This window comes from Euphorbia lathyris, chromosome 9 (assembly GCF_963576675.1).
Source record: "Euphorbia lathyris chromosome 9, ddEupLath1.1, whole genome shotgun sequence".
In the NCBI taxonomy this organism is placed as follows: domain Eukaryota; kingdom Viridiplantae; phylum Streptophyta; class Magnoliopsida; order Malpighiales; family Euphorbiaceae; genus Euphorbia; species Euphorbia lathyris.
Window position 1 is genome coordinate 35,037,632 of NC_088918.1, and position 15,071 is coordinate 35,052,702.

The 15,071-nt window shown below is 39.1% G+C and overlaps 1 protein-coding gene across 1 annotated transcript; it reads right to left on the reverse strand.

The window, feature by feature from the left end:
* Positions 1-8,817: 8,817 nt before the first annotated feature.
* Positions 8,818-14,280, reverse strand: LOC136205330 (protein DETOXIFICATION 25-like). Its single transcript, XM_065995875.1, has 9 exons — positions 14,151-14,280; positions 13,784-14,004; positions 12,247-12,788; positions 11,098-11,184; positions 10,959-11,015; positions 10,633-10,871; positions 10,417-10,535; positions 9,255-9,341; positions 8,818-9,130 (listed from the first exon to the last, which is right to left on the reverse strand). The coding sequence occupies exons 2-9, from the start codon at positions 13,994-13,996 to the stop codon at positions 9,044-9,046; spliced, it is 1,431 nt and encodes a 476-aa protein (XP_065851947.1). The 5' UTR covers positions 13,997-14,004; positions 14,151-14,280; the 3' UTR covers positions 8,818-9,043.
* Between the last annotated feature and the right edge of the window lie 791 nt (positions 14,281-15,071).

Genomic DNA, 15,071 nt, shown 5'->3' on the forward strand with positions numbered 1-15,071 from the left:
AGCAAAAGAATTCATGGAAGTGGACGACGTTAACAGGGAGCATAGAGCTCAAACAATGTGAGAAAGGGAGGCGGCTAGATACACTTCAGATGGTCGACGGCATCAAAACCAAACACATTACAAGGATAATTTTGTTCGAAAGGGCAATCGTTCCTCTCAAGGGGGGGGATACCAAACACCATTGAACACGACTCGTCATGAGGTGCTACTTTGGATTGAGAAAAGCCCCCTGAAAAAGGATGTGCAGTTTCCTGAGGTCAAGGGACGAACCAATTTGGGGAGATATCCTAACAAATATTGCAGGTTCCACAGATTGAATGGCCATGACACAAACGATTGCTATGAATTGAAGAAGGAGATTGAAAAGCTGATCGAGAGAGGCAAACTGAGTCAATTCGTAAGAAAAGAGGCGAGTGACGAGAAAACAACGCTCCCGCATGAAGTGGATGCAAGGCCAGAAAAGAAGCAGAAAAAAGGGGTGATAAACGTGATAGCAGGCGGGATCTATGAGCCTCCAACAAAAAGGGCTCGCCGTGAACAGCGAAAAAGCAACACACATAGGGGGGATGCCCTCAATTACTCATTTGCGCGAATCACTGAGCCACATGTGGATGCTTTGGTGATTACAATGGCCGTAGAAGGATGGGACGTTAAGCGGGTCCTTATTGATACATGCAGTTCTTGTAATGTTATTACTCGGACTGCATTCAACAAGCTGTGAATTAATGACGAACGAGTGGAACATACGTTCATGGATGTAACTGGTTTTGGAGGTCAATCATCTCAAACAAGTGGACAGGTGGTGCTGGAGGCAGAAATGGGTGATAAGAATCTAAAATGGTGAGGTGATCTAGAATTCACAATTATCGACTCCCATTGGCCTACAACATAATTCTGGGGCGTCCATTCCTATCGGAAACGGAATCGCTCATATCAATGAAGCATTTGGCGTTACATTTGCCAACACACCAAGGGCGAGTCATAGTGGAAGGTGATCAACTTGTGTCTCAACAAGCCTATACATTGTCACTTGAACCAAGACCAGATGAAGAGGATAAAGTTGATGAGAAGTTGCCGGCGGAAGCATTGGGAGAAACGGAACTATTCGCCATCTCAAATGACAAGAACGTACGAATAGCGGCAGGACTCCCAGAAGAAACGAAGAAAGCCATTACCGAGGTGTTGATCCAATGCGAGTCGGCATTCGCAGCTCCAAATGAAGTGCTGAAGGGAATAAGTCTAGACATAGCAACCCATCGTTTGAATGTGGACAAAGGTGCAACCCCAGTGCGACAAAAAAAAAGAGGACACGCTCCGGAGAGGCAAAAGGCGATTGAAAAAGCTGTGGCGGATTTGCTAAAATCAGATGCAATTCGAGAAGTCACCTATCCGGAGTGGCTAGCCAATGTGGTGCTAGTCAAAAAGCCAAATGGAACGTACCGAATATGCGTCGACTTCAAAGATCTGAATAAAGCTTGTCCGAAGGATATGTATCCGCTACCTAACATTGATATATTGGTAGATGGGACGGCCGGATTTGAAGCTTTATCGTTCACCGACATGAAATCCAGTTACCATCAGATACCCATGGAGAAGGCGGATGAAATCAAGACATCATTTATAACTCATCAGGCAACTTATTGCTTCAAGGTGATGCCCTTTGGACTGAAAAACGCGGGAGCAACATATCAGCGGATGATGAACAAGATATTTTCAGACAAGTCAGGCGAGAACTTCTTGATCTACGTAGATGATATGATCATTAAAAGCAAGAAGATGCAAGACCATCCGCAGGATATTAAAGAAATCCTGGAAGTGCTGATCAAATATGGCCTCAAATTGAACCCAGAAAAATGCACGTTTGGAGCAAGAGCAGGAAAATTCCTGGGTTTCATTGTTAGCGGCAAGGGAGTTGAGGCGAATCCGGAGAAAGTAAAAGCGGTGATGGAGATGAAAACACCGAGGAGCGTAAGAGAAGTACAGAGACTGAATGGGCGATTGGTGGCATTAGGGCGATTCATATCATGCTCAGCTAGGAGATGTCTACCTTTCTACAATGCCATCAAAAAATCTAAGTCCTTTGAATGGACGCCGGATTGTCAAGAGGCATTTGAGGGTATAAAACGATTACTATGTTATCCGCCCTTAATGAGCAGGCCAGAGGATGGAGAAGATTTATTTCTTTATGTATCCGTCACCAGTATGGCGATATGCACTGTGATGGTGCGAGAAGAAGAAGGACAACAATATCCAGTGTACTATGTGAGCAAAGTCTTGAAGGATGCAGAACTCCGGTATTCGAAGTTAGACAAAATGGCCCTCGCGGTGATAACCACGGCGGCTAGATTAAAGCCATACTTTCAGGCGCATACTATCATTGTGAGAACTGGTATTCCAATGCGAAAGGTACTGCAGAAACCTGACGCATCCGGCCGATTGATGGAATGGTCAATTCGCTTAGGAGAATTCGATATTCGCTATGAAGGAAGACCAGCACTAAAGAGTCAAGTACTCGCCGATTTCGTGAATGAGTTCACGTGGGATGATGACGAATGTCCAGAGGCACAAAAAGAAGAGTGGAGCATGTTCACAGATGGGGCATTATCCACAGAGGGAGCTGGACTGGGAGTCGTCATCAAAGGCCCGGAGGTTATTCGCATGTACTATGCGGCAAAGTTAACTTTCGAAACTACCAATAACGCCGCAGAGTATGAGGCAATGATATGCGGATTGAAGTTGCTTAATGAACTTACGCCAGAAAGAGTGGTAATCTACAGCGATTCTAAACTTATGATAAATCAGATCACAAAAAATTATCTGGTGAAACAGGAGGATCTAGTAAAATACCATAAAGAGGTCGGCAGATTGACGCAGGAGTTAACACGCAAGGGAGTCGTTTGGGAAATGGTGCATGTTCCGCGGGGCCAAAACACAAAGGCTGACGAATTGGCAAAAGCAGCGGCGAGTAGAGAACCATGGAGTCAAAAAGCATGCGATTTGGAGATAAGATCGGCACCAGCGTTCGAAGTCGATCAGATTATGGTCATCGAAGAACTGGTAGATGATGAAGATTGGCGGATGCCCATTCGCCAATATTTGGAACAGGGAGATTTGCCGGTTGATAAAAGCTTAGCCAGAAAGCTAATTGGGCAGTCAGCGAGATACTCAATTCGAGATGGAACTTTGTATCGGAAATCATATACATGTCCATGGTTGAAATGCATTAGCCGCAATAAAGGAGACTACGTGCTGGGAGAACTACATGAAGGAATTTGTGGCGCACATGAAGCCTCGGCGGCGTTGGCAAGAAAGGTTAGGTTGATGGGATATTACTGGCCCAAGGTGGTGGATGATTCCCAGAAGATGGTTGCGGAATGTCGCAGCTGTCAAATCCATGCGAATGAAAAGCATGTTCCCGGAGCCGAACAAATCACTATAATGACGGCATGGCCATTCGCAACATGGGGAATCGATATAGTGGGCCCATTCCCAGAAACGACAAAGAAAAGGAAGTACTTGATAGTCGCAGTTGACCACTTCAGCAAATGGGTAGAAGCAGAGGCAGTAACCGCTCAAACACCTGAGCGAATGATCGAGTTCTTACGAGAGAACATTATCATGCGATTTGGAATCCCACAAAAGCTTATAACCGACAATGGCACCCAGTTCAACTGTGTCAAATTCAAAACATACTGCGAAAGCATGGGAATCAAGAATCATTTTTCTTCTGTAAATCATCCTCAATCGAATGGTATGACAGAGGTTACCAACAGGGCCATGATTCAGGGAATCAAGAAGCGGCTAGGTGATAAAAAAACAGGTTGGGCGGATGAGATACCCCATATGCTATGGGCATACAGAACTTCTGTAAAAGCAGCAACGGGCGAAACACCTTTCTCGCTGGTTTATGGAGCCGAAGCGGTCCTGCCTGTTGAAATCAAGTCGCCTACAGATCGGATAATTTATTATTGCGACACACAAAATCCTATCAATATTAGGGATGCATTGGATTCTGTTGAAGAACGAAGGGAAAAAGCTTACATGCAAATGGCAGTGTACCGCAATAGAATCAAGAAATATCATGACAGAAGGGTGCGAAAAGTGATAATCAATGAGAACGACTTGGTCTTGAAAAAAGCGGATAAAATACAATCCAGAGAAGGCAAAGGCAAATTAGGCGTCAACTGGATCATCAACTTTTGAAATAGAAGAAATGAGCGGCAAAAATCTCCCGCGCACCTGGAATCTAGAGAATCTACGCCTATATAAACAGGCCGAGTAGTTCAAGGAAATGACGAGTACTCTTTTTCCTTTTATGAGTTTTTCCCAATGGGTTTTCTGATAAAAGGTTTTAATGAGGCTTTGATCCCACGCAGTTTATGTACCCATGTAATAAGAAGCCTTTTTTCTTTATCAATAAAGGTATTCAATTATTACATTTATTCAATATACTACGTCCAAATGCGGATCCTTTTCAACATGATCACAAAAAACACATAAATGTGTTGCCTATTAAAGAAAGGCGGATGCACGATTACGCATCACTCGCAAAACCTTATGGTTAATCTTAAAAACACATAAATGTGTTGCCTATTAAAGAAAGGCGGATGCATGATTACGCATCACTCGCAAAACCTTATGATTAACCTTATGATTATTTTCGAAAGAAAAATCATAAGATAAGGCATAAAATTAAGCGAATAAACGAGTACTCAAAAAATTGCAAAAAGGGTCTGGCCACCCTAGCGAAAACGAAACTAACTACAAAGAATTACAAGGATGAAGTCGGCAAAAGACAAGGGTAACATATGAAAATAAGGGGCAACAAGGAATAAAACGACAATCGCACATGTAGGTAAAGTGGCAAGTAAAAGAAAATTAATATATGCGGGCAGTTTGTTACATACAACAGTTCAAAATATAAATCAAACTACGCTACGGCTTCCTCTCCTTCACCCCTATTGCCCTCCTCGCCCTCAGCGGCTCCCTCATCTCCTCCAGTGGGCGGATTTGCTTCAAGCGAATCCTCAACCCTCGAATCAGTAACCGCTTCAGAGAGAGGTACCTCTTGCTCAGACTGAGAAACGCCTTGTGGTACCTCTTCTTCCGCGTTCTGATTAGGGATCTCGCAGCTAATTGGAGAGGCCTGAAAACTCTGCCAATCTAAGAGGAGTACCTCATCCATATCAGCATCCTCGGCTTCCAGCTTGTCCCACTTCTCAGTTAAATCCTTTTTAGGGATGGGAACCTTGGGCCGGTTAAGTATTCGATCTGGATGTCCATGCTCATAAGCGGCATGAATTCGCTACCCATACCAATAGATGCGAGCACCATCTTCAGCTAGAATCTCCTCAGCCCTCTTCTTTTGCATCTCTAGAGCCTCATTGGATGAATTTAGATCATCAAGGACCTTTTGCAGCTCGTCGGACTTAGCCTGGAGGGATTTGAGAGCTTCCTCCTTCTCGCTCATAGCCTTCTGACAAGCGCCTTTAAGAGCCTTTACCTTCCCTTGGACATCATCATAAAGCGACTTCTGAGTCGCCAATTCAGTACCAAGGTTCTCCAACTCTTTGGCTCGTTCAGCATCCCTTCGGAGAGCGCCCTCCGCAAAATTGATAATCTGCATATAAGACGGCTCGCGAATAAAAAGGGCGAATAAAAACATGCGATTACTATGGACACAAAATCCTTGAAAGGGAATGACAAGCTTCTACCCCCAAAACAACAATATACCTCTATGGCGCACTTCTCGATCCCCTCCATAGCAGTAGGAAGCGGTACTTGTTCTCGCACGCGGGAAGTAGAGGGGAGTCGCCCAAGGACATTGCATATGGAAGAAACAATGTCCTTACAGGAGAAACTCACGGCCATGCCAAAGGTCCTAGTCCACCACCCGCTAATATCGGGAATAGGCTGCGAACGCATAAGGAAAGAGATCAGAAGAACAACAGATAGCTTATAAAGAACAATAAACATTACAATAAATCAAGATACCTCGTGGATTGGTGTACTGCTCTTTCCTTTTGATGAAGCAGATATGGGTGTACCGCCAACAGTAGGAGATACAGATGTGTTTTTCTTCCTGGGACGAGAAGACTCCGTATCTGCATTATTCTTTCGCTTCCTAGTTAAAGGAAGGTCCTCAGAAACAGAAGTGGGACCTTGTGAAACGGAAGCGATTAGAAGGGAAGCCGCCTCAACAGAAGGAGCCGCACCCCCAGGAGAATTCGCCCCGGCAACAGAAGTTGTTCCCTCCATCCGCTTCTTCCTTCTTGCTAGAGCTTTCGCCTCCCGATCTGCAGCGAGTTGAGATAAAGGATCACCCCTGCAAAGGGTTAAAAGAAATCATCAACTTGGAAATGAAAAAAAAGAAAAGTACCTTGAACAAAAACGCGATAAGGGATATAGACAACGCGATCTCCCTCGCGGTAGGCAATCGCCACTCGACTTCTTAGCATGTGGAAGGCCTGATCATACGTCCATACAAAAGGAGGCGTACTCTTCAAGAACTTTATAACAGCGGATTCTTCCTCACTGGGGTAACCGAAGTTCAAACTCTTTACATTGGGCCGGCCCCAGCAGCGAAGGAAGTTTGGATTCCCTTCATTAAACTTGATAAAGAAGTAAGATCGGTCCCACTCGCGGATCTTGTTCAGCTTCTCGTCGAAACCATAGTAACCGCTCTGACGGATGAAAGTGAAATACCCCGCCGAACTCTTGAAATGATGAAGCTTGGAGAAAATTTTGAGCGAGAAGGGAACCTCCAAACAATCCGCCAGAAATTTATCCAGAGTTAAGTCGGCCCATCCATTGGGATGCAATTGACCGGGTGCGATTCCGTAACCGCCCAGGACGGAAGCAATCTCATCCGCCAGCGGATACGTGAAACCGCAGATAATCTGGGCGACGAAAATGGTGAAATACCCCTTTGGGTAGTCGCCCGGTCCTCTATCCTCCCCGGGAATGATGGTCTCGAGACCTTGAAGCCAAGGATACTGCTCCCGCAAATCATCAATTATCTCGCGACAAACTAGGCTTCCTGACCGGTCCTTCTTCGGTAATAAACGGGGGGTTGGGACAGGTGGCGGAATCAACTTCTTAGGGTCAAAACCTAGACCCTCATCGGTTGTATTCGCTAGGTGGAGGAAGTCGGCGGGATGGGAATCAAACCCAGGAGAGCTGGTTGAAGCTTTATCAACCATCTCATCGACCTCATGAGACACCTCGCGGACGTAATTTTCGTCGAACGGTGCGAAATCGAGGTCAAGGTTCGACATATTGATGAAGAAAAATGAACAGAAGTAAAGAGCCGAACGAATTACAAGTAACGGAAAGGAAAACTTACATGTGGGAAAGAATACAGAGAAGAACGAACACTAAGGGGTTGACGCCGGAGAAGAAATGACAGGAGAAGGAAAGAACAACTTTCGAATTTTGAAAGAACAACTTTCGAATATCCAGACAAAGACGAAGAGTCCCCTATAATATGTGAAAAGACCCTAAAGGGCTCTTGTCAAACTAAAGGGGAGGCATGTGATGATCCGCGAAGCCAAAACGGGCCGAATCATAAACACGGGCCCAATCTACACTTAGACCCATGGTCCAAGATCAAACGGGCTCCGAATAAAGGAAGCGGGTAAAGCGAATAACCACCCCGACATCCTAAACGGAGCATTAAAACTCCCATTCAAACACGTTTGTTGCCACGTAAGGGACGTGGCCTAGAAGGAGTAACCGCCCTCGGCGGTTACTTCAGAACACTTATAAAAAGACATGAGGCCAGAGGGGGAGGTATGTTCATATTTTTCCAGCAATACTATTATCAATTTACCAACCCTCCTACAAAAACTGACTTGATCATCGGAGAGTTTTCCCGGAGATCCTGTCTCCGGTTCTGTTTTGCAGGTAACTACGGTGGAGATCATCTAATCGGATCCAGCAAGTTATCAAATCCCGAACTCCCCATTAATCGGGTCACGGTTCGTGTTGGAACTTTAAAACGAGGTTTTTTATTTAAAACAAAAACGTTTACTTAATACGAGACGGGAATTAAATAAATACGAAAAAATAAATAAATATGATAAATAAATAACTAAATAAATAAATGAAACTAAAAATAAAATAAATAGACGAAATAAATAGAACGAGTCTAGTCCTCGGATAATACCTCAAGATTGGTATTGACGGCTCGATGTCGGTTGATTCCACGAGTTATGATTTTTGGTGTTTTTTCGTGTTTTGGTAAAATATTCAACTTTTAGGAATTTTCAATTTTTTAGGAAAAAATGTTTTTCCCCAAAAAAATTCACTTTCTCTCTCTAAAAAATGTTTTAGAGTGAGAAGCTCTAGAAAAATTCCCCCTCTCACAAATGCATGGGGATCCGTGCCTTTTATAGGCACGGATCCCAAAGTTGGGCGACGCCCAACAGGCGCTGGGCGGACGCCCAGCGCACGTTGGGCGCGCGGCCCGGGCTGTTGGGCGTGCGCCCAACTGCCGTCGGGCGTGCGCTTGACGTGGCTGGGCGCTCGCCCAACGCCGCTGGACGCTCTCCCCACGCCGTTGGCTCGGTGTCTACAGTTGTCTTTTGTTGATATGTAAGAATAATTTTTTTTAAGATAAAAATGTCTTTGATTGTAATCAAAACTTAACTGTGTAATTGTGATACTTTGTTAGACCTTTATTTATAAACTTTAAAACCACATGTCTCTATTTGTAAATTGGGCAAACCACAAACATTTTTTTCCTACTTTTCCCTTGATTAAATTACATGAGGATGATGGATTTGATTTAATCTTCAAAAATTACTAACAGTGATGGATCCAAAACTCACTTTCTCTTATGATTTATGGTGCTTTGATATTTTTATATAAAAAAAAAATTAAAAACTCATACATAATTTCTATAGAAGTTTTTGCGTTTTCTGACAACGATCAGTGGATGGTGAAGCCCCCAATAAATCTGTAGCTGATGACTAATGTTTTCTTTTTTCCCCCAAATAATTGACGGTTCATTGGCAAAAAAAGCAAGCAGTAATGGTGATAATCAGCTAATCAACAACCTTTCTCGTTGAGAATTTTCATCATTAGAAGTTATCATGAAGCGACCAAGACGGTCGGATGCTCTCTTAACCTATATCAAAATAAAAAAAATATATATATAAATCTTACCATATGTTATATTATAAAAAGATATGCATTAATAAAGAAATAATTTTTCATCAAAAAAAGTAAAGAAATAAAGAAAGTTGGTTGACCTGTTGATCCCAATCCGTTGTAGAAGTAATGTAGCCAAGAATACTGACTTGCATTACTACTCCAACTATCATTCCTATCCATATTCCCTGCAATATCACTCAAAATATTACATTACTTATCCAAGAATAGCATTGTGAAACATATTTTTAAAGTAATATACTCAATCAATCCAAATGGGATACATAAATTTATGAGAGAGTATTAGCGTTAAAAAAATAAATAGGTACAAATAGCATCAATTGATTAGTTAAATATATGATTTTGAGAGTATTGCAAAATTTATCAAATATTGTTTATTAGAAAATGATACTAACAAACTAATAAAATTGCAATAGCCAAGTGGACCAATGACTATGTGGAATTAATATAAAAGTTATTTTGGACCTTACTAATAGTTTAAACTTTTAGTTCCAATGATTTTTTGACATGGTATGAGAGTCTTTTTAGACCAAATGATCGAGAATTTGAATCCTACCACTCTATTGGTTCATTAATTTTTTCAACACATAGTAAGATACGCATGTGTTGTACACACTTCAAATCCAAAAACATAAGCATACATCAGAGATAAATATAAAAGTTATTCTTGAACCTTAACTATCAATTTAAACTTTTAATTCAAATAGTTTCTTAATAGTCTAGATCAAAGGCAATTATGGAAGACAATCGCCTCAAACACGTGGACTAGTTGGAAAGGCACACTAACCCCAAAAGGTTGTCATCTCGAGATGCACGCTTAGAGTTGGTACATACCAAATCTGAATGGTCGATATATTACCTTCCATGTTTTACACGTCTCTGTAACATCAGCTAGGGCATAGAAACCGACATCTTCCTAAGATGCCTCCAACATCTTATAAATAGAAAAAGATAAATGTGCAACTAAGGTATCTCATCACAAAACTGTAAAATTCTATATTTCCTCGTACTTTACCTTCTCAAATTCTAAATCACCGATTCTTGACCACTCCTTTAACTCCTTTCTATCTTATTACAAGAAATTACTAATTAGCTCACTTATCAGTTCTAGTTAAACCGGCTGGTTTAGTATAGTTTTCAAAACTATAGTACTAATCAATCTTACAAATTCATTAGTAATTTTAATTCCAATAGCTCAATTAATACACTTAAAAAAGAAGCATGGTTTTGGAAATTACATACCTGAATTTGTAGATTAGCAACATATCCAAGAACAACACCAAGAGGAACTCCAACTATATAATAGCTAGTGATGTTAATGTATGCAACCATACTCTGTCTACCAGCACCAACAGCCACACCTATTTATTACATTACATTATAATTCAAACAAATCTTAGTAACTACTGTTTTTTTTAACTAAGAAAAACATAGTACTAGTAAGTAATTTATATGTACCTGTAAGGACTGTCTGAAAGCTATTGAGTAGAACTGAAAAAGCAAGTAGGACTGAGAGTTTTGAGACAGCTTGAATCACTGTTTCTACATTTGTGAATATTCTAGCAATTTGCTTATCTAATGCTAAACATAATATGAAAAACACTATTCCCACACTTATTGAGATGCTAATTATCACTTTAATTGCAAATTTTGCGGCCTTAGCGTCTCCTCGTCCTAGTTCATTCGATACTCGAACACTACACGAAAACAATAATCAATAATAATAATAAAATTGATTATAGCTTCATTGAAAATAGCTGATTAATTAAGATTAAGAAAAGTACCTAGAAGCAACAAGGAATGCAAAACAGAACATGAATTCCCATGCTGTAACGTTGAGGCTGCAATGAATTTTTTTGTTACAGATAATGTTTGTGTAATGAAGGTGAAAATGAGAATTAATTAATAGGAGTGTTGTCTTACCATATGGACATGGCAGAAACTAGAGTTGTGGCATTTTTCATGTACCCAGCCAACACAACCAATACAGCATTGTACCAAAACTCTAAGCTATTTTGAACCAATAACACACAAAAAGGATCAGATTGAATTGAAAGAAAAGGAAATTATTAAATCATGTTCAATGTGTAGAAAAGAAAATGGAAATTATGAAATCAAGTTCAAAATTTCACGGATAAAATGCATCTACAATCGCTAAAGTTTGGATTAGTGAACTTCATTTTCTTTTAACAAAATCATTGAATTTCGTATTTGATTTCAATAAAGTAGTTATTGTCAATAAGTAAAAAAACTCACTAAAATGTTGATGTAACATAAAAGGCGGTTAACTATATACATGAACTTATAAGTTTCATACCAAACATATCTGACTTTTATGGATGATGTGATAGATATTTGGTACTAATTAAACATCCTAAACAACAAACAAAGAAAAATATTTTAAAAAATATCTTTGTCCTACGCATATAGTCAAGTCTCTTCTATGCCACAATAATATTTCGATGAAATATTGTGCACTAATTGACTGAAACTGAATGATTTTATTGAAATTAAATATGAATTTCATTGATAGAAAATCAAATTTAGTTGCTCTCTGAAATAGACCATATACTTCACTATTGACCATTGAATCCAATAGTTTAAGCTCGTGAGGCAATGTCATATTTGATTTAAAACGTGTACATATAAGTACTCTACTATGTGTTGAAATTTCACCGAGTTTTCAAAATTTCTCCCTTGACTAGGAGATATTCTATGGTGGTCCTAACCAAACTGGTCCACGACGGTTAAGACACTGATATTTGATTTAAAGCGTGTACAATACAAGTACACTGTCATGTGCTAAAATTTCATTGAGTTTTCAAAATTTTACCTTTAACTATGACACATTCTATAGTGGTTCGAGACCAAATTGATCCAGGACTGTTAAGATGCTGAAGTGTCATCATCATTTTAAGGGTCTCGAACCAGATTGGTCAACTATCTCGATGACTAGCTGGTCTAGAAGACCATTTCATATCATTTCAAGAAACCATTTAATCTAAAAATTCAAATTGATAGATAAGCAAAAAAGAATAGCTTTTATATATTATCCATGACGGAAATACTTACCAAAGCATAACACCGGAGGAGATAGATAGCTTGAGAATAGGAAAAAGATCAGAAAAAGCAGCAGAAGAGAAACCAGTCCAAGAAAGAGGACACCATCCACCAAAAACATAAACTAACATTCCGACAAGGATGAACCAATTGGATATAATCATAGAAGTCATTGCTCCAGGAATACCCCAACCTAGTACACTCACTAAAATCCATGACAAAAACACATGTACAACGAAAGAAGCAGCAGACAACCATCCTACGACCAAGTTCTTCATCTGTGTTTGTAGGAATTTTTGCACTGAGAATGTGAAACAGAATGAGTATAGAACTGGAATGAACCAATACGATATATATCCTGCAATTTCTGATACTTGTGTTTCTTGTCCTAATGCTTGAAATATTTTTGATGAAAATATGAAGACAGGAAGTAGAAGTGTTGCTGTTATAAAATTAATAATCCATGATTTTTGTAGATACATTCCCATCATATGTTGCTGTTTTGCTCCAAATGCTTGCCCGCATAATGTTTCTGTCGCGCTTGACATACCGACCTACATATTTATTAGGAAAAGATAAATCAATCAATTAATCCTCGAAAGGGATAAGGTCCAAATTTGCCTCTTACTTGTTCTGGAAAGGGCAGACATAGTCTTGACGTATATATATGGTAAAATTTTGGTAGTTTTCAATCATGGGAGCAATTCTGGAATCAAACAAGAGAATATATGGAGCAGTTTTGGACTCGAATAACATAACCTATGAGACGAGACTCTTACCTAGACCCAAAGGTGGAGACAAGGGCAAAGGGACACAGGTGCACCATCGGCCGTTGGAAATCTCCCCTTATATGGGTGGCTCTGTTCCTGCCTATAGTGGCGGGTCAGGAATCTATATCTGGAGGGCTGACTTTAGCCTTGCGTCCGATATTAGAGACATCTTTAATGTTTTATAATTCCAAGGCTAATTTTTTTTAATTGATTTTGAAAAACAAATTTGTTAAAACAGTGAGAAGATAAAAAAGTGCATAGAAAAAATAATTAATAATAATAATATAGTTATTTAGAAAACAAAATTTAAATAAATAAAAAGTTTATATAGAAAAAAAAGAGTTTTATGAAATTTGAATTCATACATTAAAACATAATGGCTTAAACCAAAAAACTAGGAGGAATTGTCAGGGGCCAAAACCGCTGCCACTCTGCGGTGGAGGAGGTGCTCTAGGCTAGATCCGCCTTTGCCTTCCCACCTATCTTGTACGGATATGAACACCGGAAACTTTATTTCCAAAACACAGCCTTTGTAAAATAGCCTTCAAACAGACACATAAAGGTAACACATCAATATCCATGCAACATAGTTGCCTACTCCTCCATCTTCATATACTGGATGTTAAATGCACTCCCAGCAGATAAAGGAGAACTCGGTAAGGATTTAAAGTACAATTTATATAGATTATCTATCAATAAAGACTAAATTTTGATGGAATTAGGAATATAACATATAACCTCAAACATAACAAACAAAAATTGTTATTGTTATTTCTTACCAAAATACCGTTAGCGAAACGAACAGAGATGATTTGAATAAGAGCATAACCAGCAAGTTGATCTTCACCGAGATTTCCAATAAAAGCTTGTGTTACTACTAGCATTCCAAATTGTGTAACTCTAGCTAACATTGCTGGAAATCCAACTCTCCATATTTTCTTATTTTCCTCCCATATTCTTTCTTTCATTTTCATTTCACTCCTTTCTTCCATTCTCTCACCTTCAATCAAAATTAATTAACATCATAACCAATTCTTAATTCATCAATCAACAACTACATACATATAATACTTTGGGTATTATCTCATTAATCAAACTTAGCTTAGCTAACTCTAAATATACTAAAGAAAGAAAGAAGAAGCTTACTTGGATGTTAGAGTTGGATTTGGATGATTAATTCAATGAGTAGAGAGAGAGAGAGAGAGAGAGAGAGTGAGTGAGATATGTATGGTGTTAAGCATGCTTTTATCAGAATGATTCAGAAAGTCACAACTTATAAATCTTTTTTTAAACAACCAACTTTTATTACTAATTAACATGAGTTTTTTAAGGGCTTAATACATTAATTAGACAAGTTTCAACCTTTCAACTTTTAAAGTGTTGTCTACTTATTTCAAATGCAGTCGATTAATCACTCGGTTGTAAAAATTATGTGTTCTATGCGTTTTTGAAAAGTCAAACGAATTAACATGTAAGGAACATGTTGGACTTAGATTGAAAGCTAGGGAAAAAAAAGGTGTTAATTATTTTATTATTTTTCACACTGAAAATTTTAACTTTGTGAATTGTGTAATAACATTATTCACTTGGCAGCGTTTTAATAGCATGATACATCGGGAGAAAGAATTGTTAAAACTAAAGCAAGGAGTTACCATAAAAAATTATGCTCAAGTAACAGTAGATATTGACTTTCACAGGGAACCAAAAAAATCAACCTCCTTTCTTTCTTTCTACCTGTCACTTTAAATACAACGTGTTGCTTACGTATTAATTCATTTGATTTTTTCAAGACGCATACAATATTTTTCGAATGCAATTTAACGATCAAACATCTATATTTGAAGCAAGTTGAGAGATTAACAATATATTTTAAACAAGTTTGAGAAAGATTATGAGGAGATTTTAACTTTTATCATAAACTTTTTTCAAAATAAATTTTACATTAATTTACACGAACATGAGATAATTATTCGATGTACATTGTAGCTAATATTTTAGTTGAAAGGGGAAGATTAGTTGTGGACTTAAAGTTAGTTGAACTTTTGATTTGTCGGTTACTTTTCAGGA

Excerpts from the sequence above, each read along its gene's own strand:
- LOC136205330 (XM_065995875.1), bottom strand. The coding sequence starts at position 13,996 with ATGGAAGAAAGGAGTGAAATGAAAATGAAAGAAAGAATATGGGAGGAA. Across the intron at positions 11,185-12,246 it reads TCCTCCGGTGTTATGCTTTG|CTTAGAGTTTTGGTACAATG; the intron begins GTAAGTATTTCC and ends GGTTCAAAATAG. Across the intron at positions 10,536-10,632 it reads CTTTCAGACAGTCCTTACAG|GTGTGGCTGTTGGTGCTGGT; the intron begins GTACATATAAAT and ends TGTAATAAATAG.